Source organism: Nyctereutes procyonoides, unplaced genomic scaffold (assembly GCF_905146905.1).
Source record: "Nyctereutes procyonoides isolate TBG_1078 unplaced genomic scaffold, NYPRO_anot_genome, whole genome shotgun sequence".
Taxonomy (NCBI): domain Eukaryota; kingdom Metazoa; phylum Chordata; class Mammalia; order Carnivora; family Canidae; genus Nyctereutes; species Nyctereutes procyonoides.
Genome location: NW_026575146.1, coordinates 34,458,429 through 34,478,453, shown reverse-complemented (window position 1 = coordinate 34,478,453; position 20,025 = coordinate 34,458,429). Strand labels below are relative to the sequence as shown.

General features: G+C 50.0%; 1 protein-coding gene across 2 annotated transcripts in view; it reads left to right on the top strand.

The window, feature by feature from the left end:
• The window catches only part of ARHGAP18 (Rho GTPase activating protein 18), a 120,146-nt gene that overhangs the window by 24,836 nt on the left and 75,285 nt on the right, over positions 1–20,025 (top strand). The window contains exon 2 of one of the 2 annotated variants that reach the window (XM_055310766.1): positions 17,613–17,667. The exons of the other annotated variant lie outside the window; for it this stretch is intronic. Coding sequence (XP_055166741.1) covers positions 17,636–17,667 — 32 coding nt within the window. The 5' untranslated portion in view covers positions 17,613–17,635. The remainder of the gene's footprint in view (positions 1–17,612; positions 17,668–20,025) is intronic. 2 annotated transcript variants of the gene reach the window in all.

The following is a 20,025-nucleotide window of genomic DNA, read 5'->3' as shown; positions in this document are numbered from 1 at the left end:
GGGGAGGGGACGGACACACAGGAGTTTAGTCTAGAAAGTATGACATGGACTGATGGTGTGTCTACTTTCCTATGCTCTCCAGTGACCCTGCCTTTTGAAAATTCTAGGATTCAGGGGACACCTGGGGGGCTCAACGGTTGAGCATCTGCCTTGGGCTCAAGGCGTGACCCCAGGGTCCTGGGATCGAGTCCCACATTGGGCTCCCTGCATGGAGCCTGCTTCTCCCTCTGCCTGCTTCTCTGCCTCTCATGAATAAATAAATAAAATAAAAAAATAAAAAATAAAATAAAAATAAATAAAAATTCTATGATTCTGTAGTATGAGCATGTTCTATTGGCACAATCGCTGCTTATTTATTTATTTATTTATTTATTTATTTATTTATTTATTTAGATTTATTTATTCACGAGAGAAAGAGAGGCAGAGATAGAAGCAGGCTCCATGCAGGGAGCCCGACGTGGGACTTGATCCTAAGTCTCCAGGATAACACCCTGGGCCGAAGGCAGGCTCCAAACCGCTGAGCCACCCGGACTGCCCGGATTTTTATTTTAATAAGTAATAGTTCTATAAGAGAATACAGGTTTTTCACTGCAGTGGAAAGACTCTGTGTGATGAGATAGCAGAGGGGACACGGTATGCGTACCAGGGACCTGCCAGTCACATCTGCTCCCTGAGGCAAGCCGATAAATGATCATGTATTATCATTTATAGATTACGTAACCCATGAGATTGCTCATCATGCTCTTGGAAAACAAGGTGAAATGCAGTTTTTTATTTTTTTTATTTTTTTTTTTATGTCTTTGGACTGTCCCATGGTGCTCGCCCTACATGAGATGGATGACCCTTGAGTAATACGTGGATTCTAGGTTATTATCCATGTTGCCTTTGCTTTCACGTTGCTGTATTTTAAGTCAATGCAACAATGACATGTGTTTTACTTATTCTGTTCATGAAAGCAAAAAATGTCAATAGCTCAAATAAAATGGAAATATGCTTGTAATGGCGTCGTTGGTGAGGAGGTGGTACCTTAATTCTTGCTTGAGAGGCTGAGAATTGAGTTTCTGTGCTGGTGCGGGTCTGGACTGGGAAGAGGGTGGGTGCAGCCTGTATACAGGCCGTTATCAATTCATGTCAAATACCGTACATCGGAGTGTGTTCATTGTTAGGGCCCAACCTTATGCATTAACGGTATTAAATACTTATGAGAGCTTTAGCGGGGTCCCCGGCATAGTGGGTTCTACAGTAGCAGAATTTCTCCAGATAATGAGGCAAAGCAGGATTAAGATGGTCTCTGTTAGGGCTCTAGTCAAGTGGCCTGGCCTGCAGGTGCTGAGGTACAAAAGGCGTAATGGCCCTTCCGTGATTTGACTGGAGAGATATCTAGACATATATCTCATGTAGGTGCATTTTTTTTTTTTTTGGACTGGAAATTGGAAGGTTTCTCTCTGCCACTCTTCTTGTCCATACAGTTTGGCCTTAGACATTTTTTTTCTTTTTAACGTAATCTCTACCCCCAGGGAGGGGCTCACACTCAGGACCCTGAGATCAAGGGTCACACGCTGTACCGAGTGAACCAGTTGGGCACCCCGACCTTAGACTTCTCAAGTATCTGTAGCCAAGGCTTCAGCGATCGTAGAAAAGGGTTATAACTAGGATGTCCCCAGCATGAATGGCCGTGTCACTTTCCCTGCTCTAGAGACCCTCTGCCAGAGCCGGTTCACCCCTGGTCCTAAAGACTCAAGAACCGTCCCATGTTTTTTTTTTTAATTTTTTTTTTTTATTCATGATAGTCACAGAGAGAGAGAGAGAGAGAGAGAGAGAGGCAGAGACACAGGCAGAGGGAGAAGCAGGCTCCACGCACCGGGAGCCCGACGTGGGACTCAATCCCAGGTCTCCAGGATCGCGCCCTGGGCCAAAGGCAGGCGCCAAACCGCTGAGCCACCCAGGGATCCCAAGAACCGTCCCATGTTGAGCTGCCTTGCCGAACTTTTTTTGAGCTCTTTCTCCCCATACTTAATGTAGCAAAAAACAAAAACAAAAACACAAAACCCCGCAAAGAAACCAAGCCAGGGTCCTGAAATGAGTCAGTGACAGTTACAGGGGCTGTTTTGCAAAGATCCTTGAGGTTGTGACTAAGGAGGCAAAAGAGACAAATAGTAAATACGACGTTTAGTTTGTCTTACGGTTCCTGCCATAAATACACAGATGCAGCGGAGGAGCAAACGGCCTTGCATTTTGGGTCCCGTAGAGAAGCAGGTGACCTCTTGGCAGGTTTAGGGCAGACACCGTATACGTCATGGTGACGCCAAGTTGGCTTTTCTCCCCACCGTCCCATTCCTTTCCTCTCATTGGGTTTCTGGGTGGGTGTCGTGGTGTCACGGTGGCTGCTAAAGACCTACGTAGGGTCCTCATTCTAGGAATCTGTGAGTGTTACCTTATTTGGAAAGAGGGTCTTTGGAGATGCAGTTAGTTTAAGGAGTTTGAGATGATGGAAGATCACCCGGGATTATCTGCTTGGGCCCCAGATGCCTTCACCATCGTCCCTAGAGGAGACGGAGGGAGCCCTCAGAGGCGCACGTGCAAGTGCAGAAATCGAAGCCACGCGGCGAGAGCCAAGGGCCAGGGGTTGCTGGTACCAGCAGGTGCTGGAAGAGACTAGGAGGGGATCTCGAGGGCGTGTAACCCCATCGTCACTTCGGTGCCCATGATCCTAAGCTTGGATATCCAGCTTCTGGAATTACGAGAGAATGGATTGGAAGCCACCAGGCTGGTGGTAGTTTGCCGCCGATCGGAACTGCTGCAGCAGCAAGAAGCAGTAGAAGTGAGGTGGAAAGCGACTTGGTCGGGAGGACCGCACCCTTACGGATCTCCTCTTACCTCCTTGTGTACGCGCGGCACTTGAGGTGCAAGCCCACTCGGGTTTATTTGAGTTCTGATCATCGTAGGGGCTTCTCAGAAACCACACTCTGATCCGTCACGCGTGTTCGTCTGCGTTCCCCACGTGACTGTACCTTTGGGATCCCGTCTGGCATGTTCGCGATTGTGTCCACGCTGCGTGGTGCGTAGAGGGTTCTTAGCAGATACTGCCCAGTTGAGTACGTGCTTATGTGTGACTCGGATCGGGGCTCCACTCTGCTTTTCCAGCCACGTCTCTCACTATTGCTTTTTATGTTTCTGCCAGAAAAAAAAATCAGGTCGGTAAGTTATAAATAATGAATAATGCCTACACTTTCCCTTCTGGCTAATAAGTGTTCAGATAACAGACGGCCCTGGAATATACTATTATTCGGGATATTTTGTGACATCTTTAGGAGAAAGGTAAAATAGGACAAATCAAATGTATATTAGAGATTTAAAAATGTACTTTATTATTTTTTTTAAAGATTTTATTTATTTATTCATGAAAGACACAGACAGAGAGAGGCAGAGACACAGGCAGAGGGAGAAGCAGGCTCCATGCAGGGAGCCCGATGTGGGACTCGATCCCGGGTCTCCAGGATCACGCCCTGGGCTGCAGGTGGCGCTAAACCGCTGAGCCACCCAGGGATTCCCTAAAAATGTACTTTAAGCTGTGTTTTAGGATCAGTATGGCTAATATCCAGACGTATTCCACGCCTGCAGCATCGTGCAGAAGCAGTTGATACTCCGAGAACGTCGGTGACGGACTCTTCTTTCAAAGGTGGGATGGTCTTCAACTAACAGTTTTATTAAAGACATTTTAAAATAAGCAACCGAAACAAAAGGAATTTACGGGAAAATGATTGTGGTAAGCTCAGATGAAGAAATCTGAAATCCAAAACGGCTCCCGTCCCCTGAAAGCAGTTTTCTGCTTGCGAGTCGCTGACTTTTGTCCTGAAGACGATAATCCTCCCCAAGACCATCTCGTGAACAAGATGATGGAGTCCTTCCCCCCACTTCTCTTGTAAAGAATTTAAGCCCTTCGAAGTGCTTGCTTTGAGCCGGGACGTGAATACCCATAAATCTTACGTCTGTATCTGAAGTTTTAATTTAAAGAAGTTTGATATTCGGATGCTCAGGCCACACGCCAGGCTCATCAAACCCCAACTCCTGGAGAGGTCGGTGGCTTCAGGCTTGACTGACGCTCTGATGGCCGGATGCTCGCTGCGGTGGCGACCGTGCCACAGGCCCGCCAGAGACACGTGCGCCCTCAGGGTGCGACCCACGCCCGGGTTCGCCGTGTTCCCCCGGGGACCTTGTCCAGCGTGTGGGATCCCCGAGGTCGGCGGTTTCCGTCGTGCTCCCTGCTGCGTCCCCGCGGCCCGGACGAGGGACGAGCGCACAGCCGGCCACCACGGCCACAGCTCCTGCGTTTGCGGGTCGCCTGTGGAGTGGGGTGGCTGTGTCCGAACAGCACCCCTACCTCGACGGTTGCCTGCAGCGCAGGTGTGTCGCCCTGGACGTAGAAGAAGGTAGATGGAGGATGGTGGCTTCCTGGACCCGATGCCTTGGGGTGCGGACAGGACCCGGCATCTGGCTGCGGGGTCCGTGGGGCACCCTTCCCGCAGGGAGCCGGGCGTGTGTGCACAGGTGGCTCTGTCCCTCGGGGACCAGAGAAGTGCGGCTGGTGTGCGGGCCATCGACAGGCCTCACCTTATTTCTGAGTTGCTGCCGCCCTGCCCTTGGCCACTGCCCTCGCGCGTTGGGTCCCCGCGGGCGCTGCCCCAGGGCCTTGGTCTCGGCCGAGCCCCCTCAGGGCAGCACCTTCGCTCACGAGGCCCCGGACCTGGAGACCAACCTAACCGGAGGCTCTCGGGGCTGCGGTTCTTCTCCCTTCTCCCCTCACTTTCCCAAGTGCTTTAAACCCGTTGCGCCTTATTTCTGTTGGATCTGGAATTTTTAAGTTGTTCTCTCTCTTTTTTATTTTTTTAAATATTTTATTTTTTCATAAGAGACGCAGAGAGAGAGAGAGAGAGGCAGAGACACAGGCAGAGGGAGAAGCAAGCTCCACGTGGGACTCGATCCCAGGTCTCCAGGGTCACAGCCCAGGCCGAAGGTGGTGCTAAACCACCGAGCCCCCCGGGCTGCCCTTAAGTTGTTCTCTTAATGAGAGTAAGAGTTGGCCAAAGCAGCTGAAACGAACTACTTATAACCGAGCACGATTTTTATAAGCAAAAAAAAAAACAAAACAAAAAACCAAAAACAAAAAACGGTGAAGAATGCATCAGCAATGAAAGTGCTTCCGATTGACCTTCGGTCCCAGGGCCGTGACAATCTCCTAACTCACAGTTTCAAATCTGGCCTGTGAGTTGCTTATCTGGGTGCAGCGATAACAGAATCAGGGGTGCTGGGGTTGGGCAGGCGTCGGCCTGGGGCGGGCGTCGTGGTCCCGGGCCCTGGGATCCAGCCCGCTCTGGCCCACTCAGCGTCGGGTCTGCTTCTCCCTCCCTCGCTCTCGCTCTCCCTCTCTGCCCGCACCCCCACTGCTTTTCTCTCCCCTCTCCCAAATAAATAAATGAAATCTTTGAAAAATTCAATGGTTTGATTGTCCCTGAATATTCTAGTTTCCTTCTTTTTTTTTTTGGTAGGCTCCACGCCTAGCGTGGAGCCCAACAGAGGCCCGAACTCACCACCCCAAGAGCGAGACTTGAGCTGAGCTTGAGTGGGATACCCAACTGATGGAGCCCCCCCGCCCCCCCCCCGCCCCCCCCCCCCGCTTTTTAACTGAAAACTGTACAAGTAGTTCTTCATCTCTTTTCAGATAAAATCATTGTTTCTTTTTCTTTTCTTTTTCTTTTTTTTTAAAGTTCTTGACTTTCTTTTTAAGATTTTATTTATTTATTCATAGAGACACAGAGAGAGAGAGAGAGGCAGAGACACAGGCGGAGGGAGAAGCAGGCTTCATGCAGGGAGCTTGATGCGGGACTCGATCCTGGGTTTCCAGGATCATGCCCTGGACTGAAGGTGGTGCTAAACCACTGAGCCACCCAGGGATCCCCCAAAATCATTGTTTCTTAAGTAATTTTCATGGATAATACTTTTACGGGTGAGCACTGGGACTTCCAGTGTCATTTGGCTCAACTCCTTCTTTCGTGTGAGGAGGCAGGGTGGGACAGCTAACCCGGTGTGGAGGTGGCCTGCAGCCAGCTGGGGACGGAGCCCAGGAGAGTCTACAATGGCTGCGTAATGGCTGCTCGGGGTTAGTGCACAGCTGGTGATGGAAGGACCGGAACCCCCTCCCTGATGGACGTTGTCGTGGGAAGCGCCTGCTGCGTGCCTCGTGTTTTCCAGGCAACAATCTAATATTGAAATTCTGCAAAGTGTGGTACTTCCGTTGAACCTCACAGACGAGTAGAGTGTTTCTACTCCTTCTTCATAAGAGATTGTAAAGGAAGGAACGTTTTCAGCATGACCTCTAACTTTGGAGACGCTATGGGTGTGCGAGCTCACCGACAGGGCGTGGCGTGCAGGTTCCCGGCATGCACACCACTTTCTAGAGAGCCACCAGCTGATTTGGGGTAGTTTGGTGGTTCCACGCACCTGTGAAGATCCGAGGAGGAGGACCGCACGCCATGCTTGACGAATGGCCCAGTGATGTAGGTTCGAGGGCTGGTACTTGACCCGTTGGCCCCTTTGCAGCTCGTGGGGGGTCATTTAGCCCTTATGGGTGGTCAGAAAGCAAACCTAACAGTACCCAGCACTGTCACATGTGATGAGAAGACATTGACCGCACTTGCCGCAGCTTCATGACGCTCCCACCTGCCGCAGGAACGCTGCCTGGCGCTGTCAGACGTGGGGAAGCTTGGCCTCCTTGCCCCCCCATCCTCTCCCCCATCTCTCAGCGTTCAGCGGCCCCTTCTGGAGTGTAGCCGGGAAAGGGTCAGGCCTGAGGTTTGAGAGGCCACATCCAGTGCCTGATGTCAGCGATGCTCACCGGGCTTTGTGGGGTGGATCTGTTTTATACTTTTAGCAGAAATCAGAGCTGCCATTTAAAATGATCTCTGGTGGGGCGCCTGGGTGGCTGAACCTGTTAAGCATCCAACTAGTCTTGGTTCCGGCTCAGGCCATGACCCTCAGGGTTATGAGATTGAGCCCTGAGTTGGGCTCCATGCTGGATGTGGAGCCTGCCTCAGATTCTCTTTCTTCCCCTGCTTACCCACGTGCTCTTTCTCTCACACAAACCAATCAATCGATCAGTCAGTCTGTGGCCACTCACTGGTCAGACCTTAGATGGGATGCAGCGGCTTCTCCAGCGGTGGGCCAGCACGAGCAGGGTGGGCTGCAGTAGAGTGGTGTGGGGGCCGTGGTTGAGCCTGGACGGAGAGCTGCGCTGACCTTGAGAGCGCTTTGTTAGGCAGCCTGGGCATGGTAGCCCTAGGGACCTAGGGAGGGGGCTCGATTGCAGATACGTAAGGAACGAGAGGTGTGGAAAAACCAAGTTTCTGTTTCTTATTCCCCCCAAATACTCTTCATTCGTCCCAGGGCTGGGAACTGAGGCCGCCTCCTGGGTTATAGACTCATTTATTCAAAGGGAGGCTAAGGGCAGCAGGTGGCTGTGCTGTAAGAGCTGCTCCTGAGAGAAATGCTCATCTGTTAGACGTCTGCGGTAAATACGTGCGTTTTGGGCAGCCCAGGTGGCTCAGTGGTTAGCCCCGCCTTCGGCCCAGGGCGTGACCCCAGGATCCTGGGATCCAGTCCCACGTCGGGCTCCCTGCATGGGGCCTGCTTCTCCCTCTGCCTGTGTCTCTGCCTCTCTCTCTGTGTCTCTCATGAATAAATAGGTAAAACCTTAAAGAAAAACCCCGCCCATGTTTCCCAGGTCACCGCCTGGGTAGTGGCAGGCTAGCGGCAGGCTAGCGCTGCTCCAGCACCCGCCCTCCTTGTAGACGCCGTGTAGACGCCGGGTAGACAGGGCCGCTCCGCCCCGCGGGTCAGAGGCTATAGGGTGACGGGGTTGACCCCCCCAGTGAGCACGGCGAGGGTGCCCTGCCCAATCCAGAGCCCCACTTACGGCAGAGCCCTGTCGAGCTTCTTAATCCCTTTGGCCTCTGTTTCTCAGCTGGCAAATCGGAATATTAAGGTGGTTGTGAGGAGGAGGAAATGTTCACCCCAGTTCCGGGCCCAGGGCGAGAGCTCACCAGGGGCGAGCCGCTGGCACCTTGGTGATTGTTATTCCCTCTTGGCTATTTTGCTTTTTTACTAGCAATTTTGTCAGCATCTAAACAAAAAGAAATGACACCTTATGAAAACAAAACTTGTGAATTATGTATAGATTCGGTTGGCCATACTTAATATGAAATGATGGGCTTATGTAAGTAAGAGTCATAGTTTAGCTCTCACGAGAGGCCAACTGAGGATGTGTGTGCGACTGTGTACCTCTATATTTAAGAACGTATCTTCTTTTCTTTTCTTTTTTTTTTTTTTTTTAAAGATTTATTTATTTATTCATGAGAGACAGAGAGAGAGGCAGAGACACAGGAGGAGGGAGAAGCAGGCTCCATGCTGGGAACCCGATGTGGGACTCGATCCCAGGACCCCAGGATTGTACCCTGGGCCAAAGGCAGGCGCTAAACCGCTGAGCCACCCAGGGATTCCCCAAGAACGTATTTTCTTTATTTAGGTGTGTAATAGAAAAATGCAGATTTTTTTTTTGTGATTTCCTAGAACCATAGAGTTTTGAAGCTCAAATAAAAATTATGTTCATATTCGCTACTCCCTTGATTTATAAGGAAGGAAGTAGGCCCGAGAGGTAAGGAGCACACTCAAGACAACCTGGTTAATAATAGCGCGAGGCGGGCAGCCGGTGGCCTCGCTCCTTTGTGTCATGGACGCGTATTACAGGTTTTCCTGAGTCGCACCTGCCTCGCTAGCATCTGACACTGGTTTGCTTCAACATCACATGGTTGTAATGAGAATTTCCCTGAATGCCTCTCATGCCGATAAAAATAGTTGATTGAAGTTTTTAGACAGTTTATAAAATACTTCAATAAGGTGTATTGCCTAATGATGGAGAGATTAAAAGCTTGCAGCAGGGTTGGGAAGAAGCTAAAAACAGATCAGTGACTCAAAACCTCTTTTTTTCTTCTTTTTTTTTTTTTTTTCAAAACCTCCTTTCAAAGAGGGGAGTGAATGTATGTGTGTGAATCACTCTGTGGGTCTAGAGATTGAGAAAATGAAAATGAAATTTGAGCCAGGATCTTTGAAGCCTTTTCCTATTTTGTCATTCATTCGGGTGGCTTTGGGAGACCGTCACGTTCCCTTTCCACATTTTGATTGTGTTTACGATAGAGCAAAAAATAGCTTCGAAGGATAGAAGTTCTTCAAAGTATAGAAACATCAGATTTTTTAAGGCTGATGAAGTGAAGTAATCTGTCTCTGCAGGTCTGAAATGAGTTGGTGTTCTGGGTTTTGGCTGTGGTTTTCTGATTCATTAATGAATCAGTTGATTCATTTTAACGGTAAAATGAATGAAGAATATCATTAAAATGAACCAACTGATTCATTAATGAACTGATTCCTTAATTTAACAAAAGCAAATGGTGAACAGAACTTTTTGAAAAGAACGGAAATAATCTTATAGTTCAAGGGACTTACCACCTAGATGGCAGAGGGCTGAGAATTTGCAAGGAGGCAGCTATCCTGAGCTGAAAGCCTGTGAATCATTGCTGACTAATTTAAACAGCGGCTAAGGCACGCGAGCCACGCTGCAGAATTTGAAGACGTGATTTCGGATGAAATATTGTGATTTTCTTTATTTCATCCTTCCCATATAGCTATGAAATAAAGAGGAAAAACAACTGTAAAATAAACCTGGTTTGAAACCAAAATGCTTTAAAACTAAAAAATAAATAAATAAAATTAAAAAAGAAAAGCTTCATTTGGGCTAGTCATTTGGTAGCTCCGTTTACGATTGTTTGGCATGGCTATATTACCCTCGAAGACAAACTGGAGGTGGTTTTTGACTTAAAAAAAAATCAAAATGAACAAGGGAAATAGGAACTGGATGTTTGCATTTAAATTTCCATGTAGTATGAAAATACGTAGCAAATAAAAACATTTCCATTTTAAGTACTTGAATGAACGACAGTACGAAGCAAAGTATAATTATCTTAAGTTTTTCCCAAACCATGTTTTTAAACAAAACATTTTTTTCTGATGCAAACGTTACTCATTGGCCTACTTGAAAGAAAGTGGGCAGGAAGGCGGAGAAGGGAGCCTCAGCCTGTGTGAACACCACTGGCTCTGTGACCAGAGACGGTTTCCTCACCTCCCTGGGTCCCAGCTCCTTCATCTGAAAAATCAAATGATTTGACTAAGGTCACGTGAAGATGTCTTTCATCTCTGCAAATCTGTCAGTATGATCGTGGGAGAATTCGGACACCAACCCAGGCCACGGGCCTGAGAGCTTCACTTGGGATATTAAGGAGAACGAGATTCGGAAGGACGTCTGAAACTTGCTTTTTCAGAGGGAGGGCGTTTCTCTTGGACCCAGAGCAGGAGCCCACTGGCAGCGGGCATCCTCGGAACTGTTGCCTGGGGATCACGGGGGCAGCAGTCGCCGGGGGGTGATGCGGAGTGAAGTGGGCTGGTTGAGAAGGACGGTCATCCTAGGGTCTCACCCTACGGGGAGTGCAAGACATAGTGACAAGGCTGATAGGGGAAGGGGGAGCTGAGTGGGGAAATCAGGTGGGGAGACAAACCGTGAGAGGCTTTGGACTCTGGGAAACGAACAAGGGGCGGTGGGAGGGGAGGTGGGCGGGGGACGGGGCGACTGGGTGACGGGCCCCGAGGGGGGCACTGGACAGGATGAGCACTGGGGGTTAGACTATGTTGGCAAACCAAACAATAAAAACAATAATAAAAACAAAGCAAAACAAAGAGAATAAATTGTAAAAAAAAAAAAAAGAGAAAAAGAGAGAGAGAGAGAGAGAGCAGTCGTCCTGGACTCTGCAGGTGCATCCGGCCAGGGAGGGCCCCCGCAGATTTGGGGTGGCCCTTGACAGGCATTTTCCAGCAGTCGGAGAGGGAACCCCTGTGAGCAGAGGCGCATTGGGGTGGAGGAGGGCGAAGGGTCACAGGTCTGCTTCCCTGTGGACTTCGACCTGCTTGACATTTGCACGAAGCAGGGAAACCCAGTGGCGGGCATCGCAGACTCCAGGTCCGTGCACAGTGGGGCCGGCGCCGGGGGGGCCTTGGGGATCCCGGGGTTAGGCCGGTGGCCACGGGGGTGGGGGGCACCACCCGGGGAGCGTGTCCCAGACTGGCTGCTCCCCGTCCCCTGCGGTGCGCGTAAGCAGGTGACCTCAGGGCCGCCGGTCCTCGGGCACAGGCGGGCGGGGCAGGTGCGCCCTGTCCCCGTGTGGGGCAGCGCTGGGGCTTGGGGGCTGCCCGGTGCCCCCTTGACGGGGCAGCCTGCGTTGGACGCCTGCCCTTTCGGGACGTCCTGCCCACCAGTGTCTGTGGCCCTGGTGCCTGTACAGCGACCCAGGTGGCATTCCTGAAGAATGCCCCGTAAGAATGGTTCATTTCTGCTGTTTTTTTTTAAGACTATTCATTTGCGAGAGAGAGAGGGAGAGCGTGCATCTAGAGGGGGGCTGAGCAGAGCGACAGGACGGGGGTGGGGGGGCCCGCACTGCACAGAGCCCCTCGCCGGGCTCCAGCCACCACCCCGAGCTCACAACCGACTGGAGCCGACCGACTGGAGCCGAAAGTCGGGTTTGGATGCTCACCTGCCTGAGCCGCGCAGGCGCCCCTCCTTTCTGCTCATCTTCATTCAAGTGCTTAACTCCGCGTGCTGTCCATCCCTTCGATCTCTTATTTTCTATTTTTTTTAAAGGAATTTTTTTTCTGGTCTTGTTTTTTTCCCCCAAAATCTAAACTCACTCATTATTAAGTAGATATAAGCACTTGACTGCTTCCTTATTATGTCTTTTTAGTATCGAAACGTTCACTTAACTGACATACAGGATGTTTTAAATTTCATGATTTTTAACTTAATCTCAGGATAAAAGGGCAGATGCACACACATATCTTATTCAAATTACGTAGAGATGAGCGATCCGAATTTCACTACACTTTGGTAAAGGCGGAGGTGATAAAATATGCATTCTCATAAGAGCCAGGCTGTTAAGGTTGAGGGCCACTTAACTGGAGAGGCTTCAAGGTTTCTGGCTTCCGACACCTGTCAAATACACTGTGGCTCCAATGAACGTGCTGATTTGAAGAGGAAGGTTCTCGACCCTGGGAAAGGTTGAAAAGCGACAGCATCAGGATGGGCTTCGGATGGAAAGCAGCCAGGGCCTGCGGATCCAGGAAGGCCCGAAGAGGTTGCCGCCTACCTGGAGGGGAGGTGTAGGTCCTGGGGGGAGGCAGACGGGGCGGGCGGGAGATCAGGGTGTTGGTTGGCAGCCCGCGGAGCAGGGAGCACGGGGGCATGAGCATTAAAGAAGGTAGGAGTTATGACTTCACACCCTTTTATTATTATTTTCTAAGCTTCATCTAGATGGTTCTCCCTTTGATATGAAGTTAGGCGGTGTAAGAAGTTTTTCAGGTAATTTAGCTACCCACTAGTGTGTATATCCCTTTCTTCTGGAAGTTTGTTTTTTTACCCTGTGGCATGGTACCTTCGTGCATCCTTAGCGTGCAGGTCCCCTCCCGGAATGCAGGAAGAAAGTTCCCCGCGGTATGGTATGCAGTCTTCCTTTCCATTTCAATAGGCCCACTATTGCCGCTTCACTTTTATTTTTTTATTTTATTTATTTTTATTTATTTATTCATGAGAGACCCAGAGAGAGAGGCAGAGACACAGGCAGAGGGAGAAGCAGGCTCCATGCAGGGAGCCTGACGGGGGACTCGATCCCGGGACCCCGGGGTCACGCCCTGGGCCGAAGGCAGGCGCCAAACCGCTGAGCCACCCGGGGATCCCCTCCGCTTCACTTTTAAAGGGGAGAGTTTCTCTATCTTCTGCTTGGAAGCTTCAATAATATATTAAAGAACACCTAAAGTAGGAAAGCTGCACGTAACTATGGATACCCTGCCATGAGAAAAATCATAAATGTCAAAGCAGTGAGACATCCTTTAAAATGCAGTGTGGGATTTCTCAGGTTTATTTCCTTTTCCTTAAAATTTATTTATTTTGTAAAGAGTTTTTATTGGTTTATTTGAGAGAGGGAGGGAGAGCATGAGACGGGGCGGCGGGGGGCGGTCAGAGGGACCCTCCCTGCCAAGCAGGGAGCCCCATGCAGGGCTCCACCCGGGGACCCTGGGATCATGACCTGAGCTAAAGGCAGATGTTTAACTGCTGAGCCACCCTGGTGACCCTCAATTTATTTATTCTTTAAAAATTTATGTATTTAAGCGAGAGCATGAAGGAGGGGCAGAGGGAGAGAGAAGATCTCAAGCCGACTCCACAGTGAGCATGGGGCCCGATGTAGGGCTTGATCCCATGAGCGCGAGGTCATGACCTGAACCAAAATCAGCAGCTGGCCCCCCGACTGACCTGGCCACTCAGGCACCTCGTTAATGTATGTTTTTTATTTTAATTCCAGTATCAGTAAGACACAGTGTTCTCTTATTTTCGGGTGTACAATGCAGTGATGCAGGCACTCCACGGATAACCCGTGCTCGCCAACACACGGGTGCTCTCCCTCCCCTCACGTAGTCTGCCCATCTGCCCTAACCCACCTCCTCTCAGATTGTTCTCTATAGTTAAGAGTCTGGGTTTTTGTTTTTATTTTTTTATTTTTTTGTTGATTTGTGTCTCTTCTCCCCCCACCCACTCCCCTTTGTTCATTGGTTTAGTTTCTTAAATTCCACAAATGAATGAAATCGTACGGTATTTGTGTTTCGGTGCCTGGCTTCCTTGGCTGAGGATTTTACTATCTTGATCCGTCCACAGTGTTGCAAGTGACAGGATTTTATCATTATTATTTTTGATGGCTGAGTAATATTCCATCGTATGGGTCAGCCACGTGTCTTTTACCCGCTGACCAGTTGATGGGCCGTTGCCCTGGTTTGGCGGTCGTAGATGATGCTGCCATAATACACCGCGGTGCACGTAATGCTCTGGAACCACGGTTTTCCTTTTCTTCAGGTGAACGCCCAGTAGTGAGATTGCTAGACTGTACGATTGTTCTCTTTGTACGTTTTTGAGGTCCCTCCGTCCTGTATGTCCGCGCGGCTGGCCCAGCATGCGTTCCCACCGACAGCGCACGAGGGCTTGGGCACACGATACGGTGATTCGGCTCCTCCCGCGGCACCCAGTGCCTGTCACCAGGGTCCTCCTCAACCCCCATCGCTCATCCCCGCCCGCCTCCCCTCTGATAACCATCGTTTTGTTCTCTATAGGAGGGGTTTGTTTTTTGGTTTGTCTCTTTTTTTCCTGTTTGTTTCTTTAATCCCACACCTAAGTGGAATCACGGCATTTGTCTCTCTCCGGCCGACTTCCCTCCTTTAGCGTCATCTTAGCTTTGTACTCTCCGGAGCCACCCACATTGTTGCAGATGGCAAGATTTCATCCCTTTTCGGCTAAGTAGTAGTCCATGGTGTATGTATTCACACCGTATCTTTTTTTATCCATTCATTGATTGATAGACGATGGGCTTTCATTTAAAAGTCCGTTTTAAACCAGAGGCAGTTTGAACTTGGTATCCAACATTAATGCTCACAATGGTTAAAAATGAAATTCCGAGGGGATATTTTAGGGTCAAACTTTTTTTTTTTTAAGATTTTGTTTATTTATTTGAGAGAAAGAGGTATAGAGAGCACAAGTCGCTGAGGAGGGGGACCGAGGGACCCTGAGATCGTGACCTGAGCCAAAGACAGACACTTAACTGCCTGAGCCACATGGGCACCCCTGGACTCAAATTTAAGGAGATTTTTTTTTTTAATTTAAGGAGCTCTTAATAACAACTGTTCCAATCCAGTTGTTTTATGTAAGCATAAGCGCTTGAGAAAAATTGGATGAAGTTTGAAAGGATGGCTAGCTTTAAAATGAAGTGAAAACGGAAACAGTTGTTGATATACCTTCTGTTTGCAAGGTGTAATGGGATTGGGGCACCAAACTTAGGCTGCGATCCTGAACACACTGAGCATAGCTTTATATTTAGCAAACTGAGTTAATAAAGAAAAGCACAAATTAAAAAAAATGCCCATAATGCTAGTGCCTGAAGATATGTTAGCGTTTTGGTGCATATTACTGCATCATCTTTTTCTGTTCCTTGTTAAATGTGAAGCACAGTGGATGGCGCCCCGAGTTCACGGAGAGAAAGCCGCTGACCCCGCTCTCCAGGAGCCAATGGCTTCTACCAGGGCCTCTTGTGTGGCTTTATTTCCCTGCACTTAAGGCACTCCCAGTGTTGCTTCCTTTTTTTTTTTTTTTAAAGATATTTATTTATTCATGATAGGCATAGAGAGAGATAGAGAGAGAGGCAGAGACACGGGCAGAGGGAGATGTTGCTTCCTTTTTGAATCATGACCTTGGTTTACTTTTTTTTTTTTAATTAAAGATTTATCTTTATTTTGGAGAGAGCGCAAGTATGAGCTGGAGGGGCTGAGGAGGAGGGAGACGAGTCTCAAGCAGGCTCCCTGCTGAGCGCAGAGCCCAGTGTGGGGCTTGATCTCACAACCCTGAGGCCATGACCTAGCCCCAACCAGGAATCAGGCACTTCACCGACTGCACCACCCAGGGACTGCACCACCCAGGGACTCCGTGGGTCTCTGTTGTGTAATATTTGGCCCTTTGCATTTGTCAGTTCCCGTCTTCATGAGCCATGCAAGGGAGGTATTTGTATTTGATTTTACAAATAAGGAAAGGGATGCTCCCAGAGGATAGACAGCTTGCCCATGGTGCTCCACTCAGAGAGCGATGGGGCTGTTGGGCTGAAGCCTGCCCTTGTCCCTGTGGCACCGGACTCTCTCAGGACAGCACTCCTGTCAGAATCTGGAGTTGTACCAAGCACTCTTGGTGGAAGTCAGGGAGCGTAGGGAGAGCGTGACGCAGGATGGGGACTGTGTGGACGAGGTGCTGGGGAAGGAAAGGTGCCCGAGTCAGATGATGGCAGACCAAAGGGTCCCGAGACCCAACGAGCCCAACGGCTCCTGTCCAGACTGGTCTTAGGGTTTACAAAGAGCACTGGAAGAGAATTTGGAGATGATGAAACTTGTATCTGTAAAATGTGTTTACATAATATTGGTGAATATTTGGGTAAACCGATGGTTTGAGGCTGAGTGCTTGAGGATGCTACATTGATCCCGCGCACGTCGTCCTCTATCCTGCAGTGAGGACTTTGTTCAATAAGAAAAAGGTTGTTCTTAAAAAAATGGCCAGAAGCAGTGGGTTGCTATCACGTCCTGGCCTGAGACACGTGATTCCCTCTTCCTTTAGAGAAGGACTGTTTGGGGAAAAATGATTATAAGCAATACCCGAGAAACTTGTATGATAATTCCAAAGGATAGTAGGTGGTGACTGGGGTACTTTGAACATCGGTGGTGTCTGTAAGTGGCAGCCTTGCTCAAATTCCAGGGGGGCGGCCTTTGAAAGCCGGCAGGAGAAGGGAGATGGGGACTTTCTTGGCCTCTCGCCTTGGTCTCTGTTTCTATCTCTTTTGGATCGATATGCATGTCCTTTCTCCCCCTGGGTGAGAGGATGTCCATGATGCATCCTCCTCTTGCTTTGCCAGCGTTCCATTGTCTCTCCACCCTCCGCTCCCTTCTCTTTTAGGCTGTTTTGCACACACGTATTTCAGGATGCCCCGTGACCTTCCTCCTCTTGGCCGGGAGCCCAGGCAGACGTTATCAGCCTCCAGTCCTTGGCCGGGAGCCTGCTGGGAGCCACTGGGCTCCTGTCGGCTTCTCTTTGCCCTTCACAGAGATATATGGCCTTCTGCTTGGCAGACCCTGGCCTGAGGATAGTAGCCAGTTCTGTGAAGCCACTCTGGATCTCAGTAGACGTTTCCTGAATGGGTTTATTACTCTTCAGGAGAAGAGAACTCTCCGACGAGAAGAAGGCTTCCTCCTTGGGTATCTGCGGATCCCAATATCTATTTCTTTTTCCGTAGACCTGGTTGATGTCTGACTCAGTATTGCAGGTTTTCAGTCATTTTACATTCATAAGCGCTTGGTGCAGAAAGCATTTATTAAAGACATAGGGAACATCTGGCATATGGACCACATAGGGGCTGTAGTTTAATTTTATTTACCCCTGAAAAGGATTGAGATGTCGCAGTTCTGAAGATCCCACCATGATTCTTGGAAACATTGAACAATTGTGCCCACAAGATGGGGATGTTAGTCCATGGGAAAAAAAAAATAAAAACAAAAACAAAAAACGAAAAAAAAAACTGCTCTTTTTTCTTTTTCTCTCTTGGTAAAATTGGGGCAAGTGTGGGATTCCCCACTTTTCAGAGTGGGAAGATAGTGGTTTTCTAAGAATCTGAAAATAAGGAGCAAAAACGATCTCGTAAAATGATCATGACAATTTGTGTTTCAATATTTTTGTGAAATTTATTGACACTGATAAATTTCTCCATTCTATATGGGATCTTGACCCTGTTTTTCTTTTTTTCTGATTTTGAATCTATTTTTCTTAACAAAAAGATTATTTGTATATAAAGTAGATATTTGACCCTCAATATAAAAACTGTGTCTCATCTCAGATTTCAGGGAGGAGGTATTCAGCATGACAAAGAACGGAAAATGGACTCCCAACAGGTACGGGAGAGAAGGATGGTGTCGGCATCGAGCTACACGCACACGGGATGACTAGTGAGCCAGCTAGCGTTATTTATAACTGCACGTGCGTTTGTTTTTCATCTCCACCCCGTGTATTCCCAAAAGGATTTGTGTCTGTTTGTATATGAGTATTTATAGTCCGGGTGTAGACCAGTTTTTAATGAGGCACCTTGTGAGAGGATGCACTGGTGGGGAGAGGGAGCAGGAAGCCGGTGGGAAGGCCTCCTGGAGCAGAGGACCTCCAGGCTAGGGATGGGGGGCGGCCGCGGGGGAGGAGCCAGCACGTGCTCCTAAGGGGGCTCAGTGAGAACGGGGTTGGACACCTGCTGTTCTTGAGGCTGCTCAACGTGGGAGCATCCGTTCTGATTTGGGGCATTGCTCTCTGAGCTTTCCTGGGAGGCAGGGCTCTCCTTTCACCGCAAGCCAGGACAGTGTCGGGTGTGGTGGGTGTCGGTGGCCCGTGCTGCGTCACCCGCTGCCCCATGGCATCCTCGGGCTACTCCGGGGCCTGGTTTGGGGGCATTCTTCCCGGGGGCTGGACCTCCCAGCAGGTTTCTTGTGAAATTCTCCTCTTGATCAGAATGGATATCTGTCACTTCACAATCTGAAGCTCCGATAGACGTGGCTACGCGTTGTGGAGCCCTGTTCTTTAAGTCCCGTGTGTTTCGTGGACATCAGCTCATCCACGTCCCACTCTGACCCTGAAAGGCGGTGGTGGTTTTGGGCCCCAATCTACAGGTGAAAGAACGTGAGATCCAGGGAGGTCGAGTCACGTGACCGAGGCCATGCAGGTAGCAAACAGAGAGCTGGGATGTGACCCAGGCTTTTGTGACACGGAGACCATGCTCTCAACCTCCACACGCTGCTGCCTGCCCTCCCGGGAGAGCCCAGCGTACACATGCACCCCCGTCAGGGGGCGGGGGAGGGGGATACACCTGATTATGAAAGAGTTTTCCTCCGAGCGCAGTTGAGGAATGATGTGGCTCTTCCACGTGGCTGTCATCGATTACACGGAATCAGACATGAGGCGTCCCCACCTTGGCCTGCTTTGCTTTTGTATGTTTGGCGCCGCTACAAAGACCTACAGCAGCTCCCCACGACGGTGCCGCTCTGGGAGAGGAAGGGGCGGTAAGAAAGGAGCTTATCGCTGCTCCACCAGGAGCTCTGCTTGTCGCATCACTGAATTTTAATAACCCCTGGGTGTGTTGTCTGGAGCGGTCTGTTCCCAAGTCCCCTCAGGGCTACACCTGCCCTGCGCCCCCTCTGTTGAGGCCTGTGCTCAGGGTCTCCCCGGGGAGTCTTGCCTCGCTGTCTCCAACCCTGCACCCTCCCGCCCCCACCCTCTTCATCTATTTGCATAGCGTCCCCCCTCCCCCCCACCCCCACCGACAGGTTATAAATGTTTTGTCTTCTTTCCCGTCTCCTCAACACTAGAATGCGAACTTTGTGGGAGGGGAGACTCCGTTTTGTTCACTGCGGGATCCCCGGCATTTAGAAGGTGCCTCATGCGTAACTGATGCTCAGCAAATCGTTTTGAGTAAATGAGTGAACATAAGGAAACAGCGGCTCTCAGAGTTTTAGGGAACCTGCCTCAGATCTCATGGAAGATGATGGCACCATGTATTGAGCTCTAGTTCACGCGGCCCCCTAAAGTCTCTCATGTTCTCCCTTTTGGTAATATCCCTCTGTCTGGGAAAATCCACATGTTTGTACACGGTCAGAGCAAGAGACCTCTCGCAGGACCTTTTGGGGTGGGGAGTGCGGGGAATCCTAGTAGGCGTCCCAACTTGCCACTCCTAGAAATGAGGAAATAACCCGGATCCACTGAGGTTAGGTGATCAAAGTACCAGTGCGCTCTCCTGATGGAGGAAGGACCAGAGCCACCAGCGCCTCTCCCTTCCTTCTCGATAGAAGGAGCCCGGCATTCTTGCACAGTGGCAGGTGGTGGCTTTGAGGTCGGGGGTCGTGCTAGTTCAGGGCCTTGACACCCATGCAGTCCGGTGGAGGCCGCCCCCCAGGGGCCAGCACGGAGCGCGACACGCAGGGGCCTTGGCACCCTGGGAGCGTGTCCGTGATCACAGGGCCAGCCCGGGACACAGGTCTCGAGAGAAAGATGCGGACCTACAAGCATGCACGATACCCTGCTGGCCAAACACAACATTTTTGCCAGCCGGATGTGGCCCCGCCGGTGACCGACCAAGTTCTAGGCTCAACGGCTTTTCTTTTCCTTCTTCCTGTCCAGCGGTGGCCGCGCTGGAGGATGTGTGCTGGGCCGTCCTAGCTTGGTTGCCCTCTAGACCCGCCCGGATCGGCGGGTTGGGCTGTCAAAGTTCATGG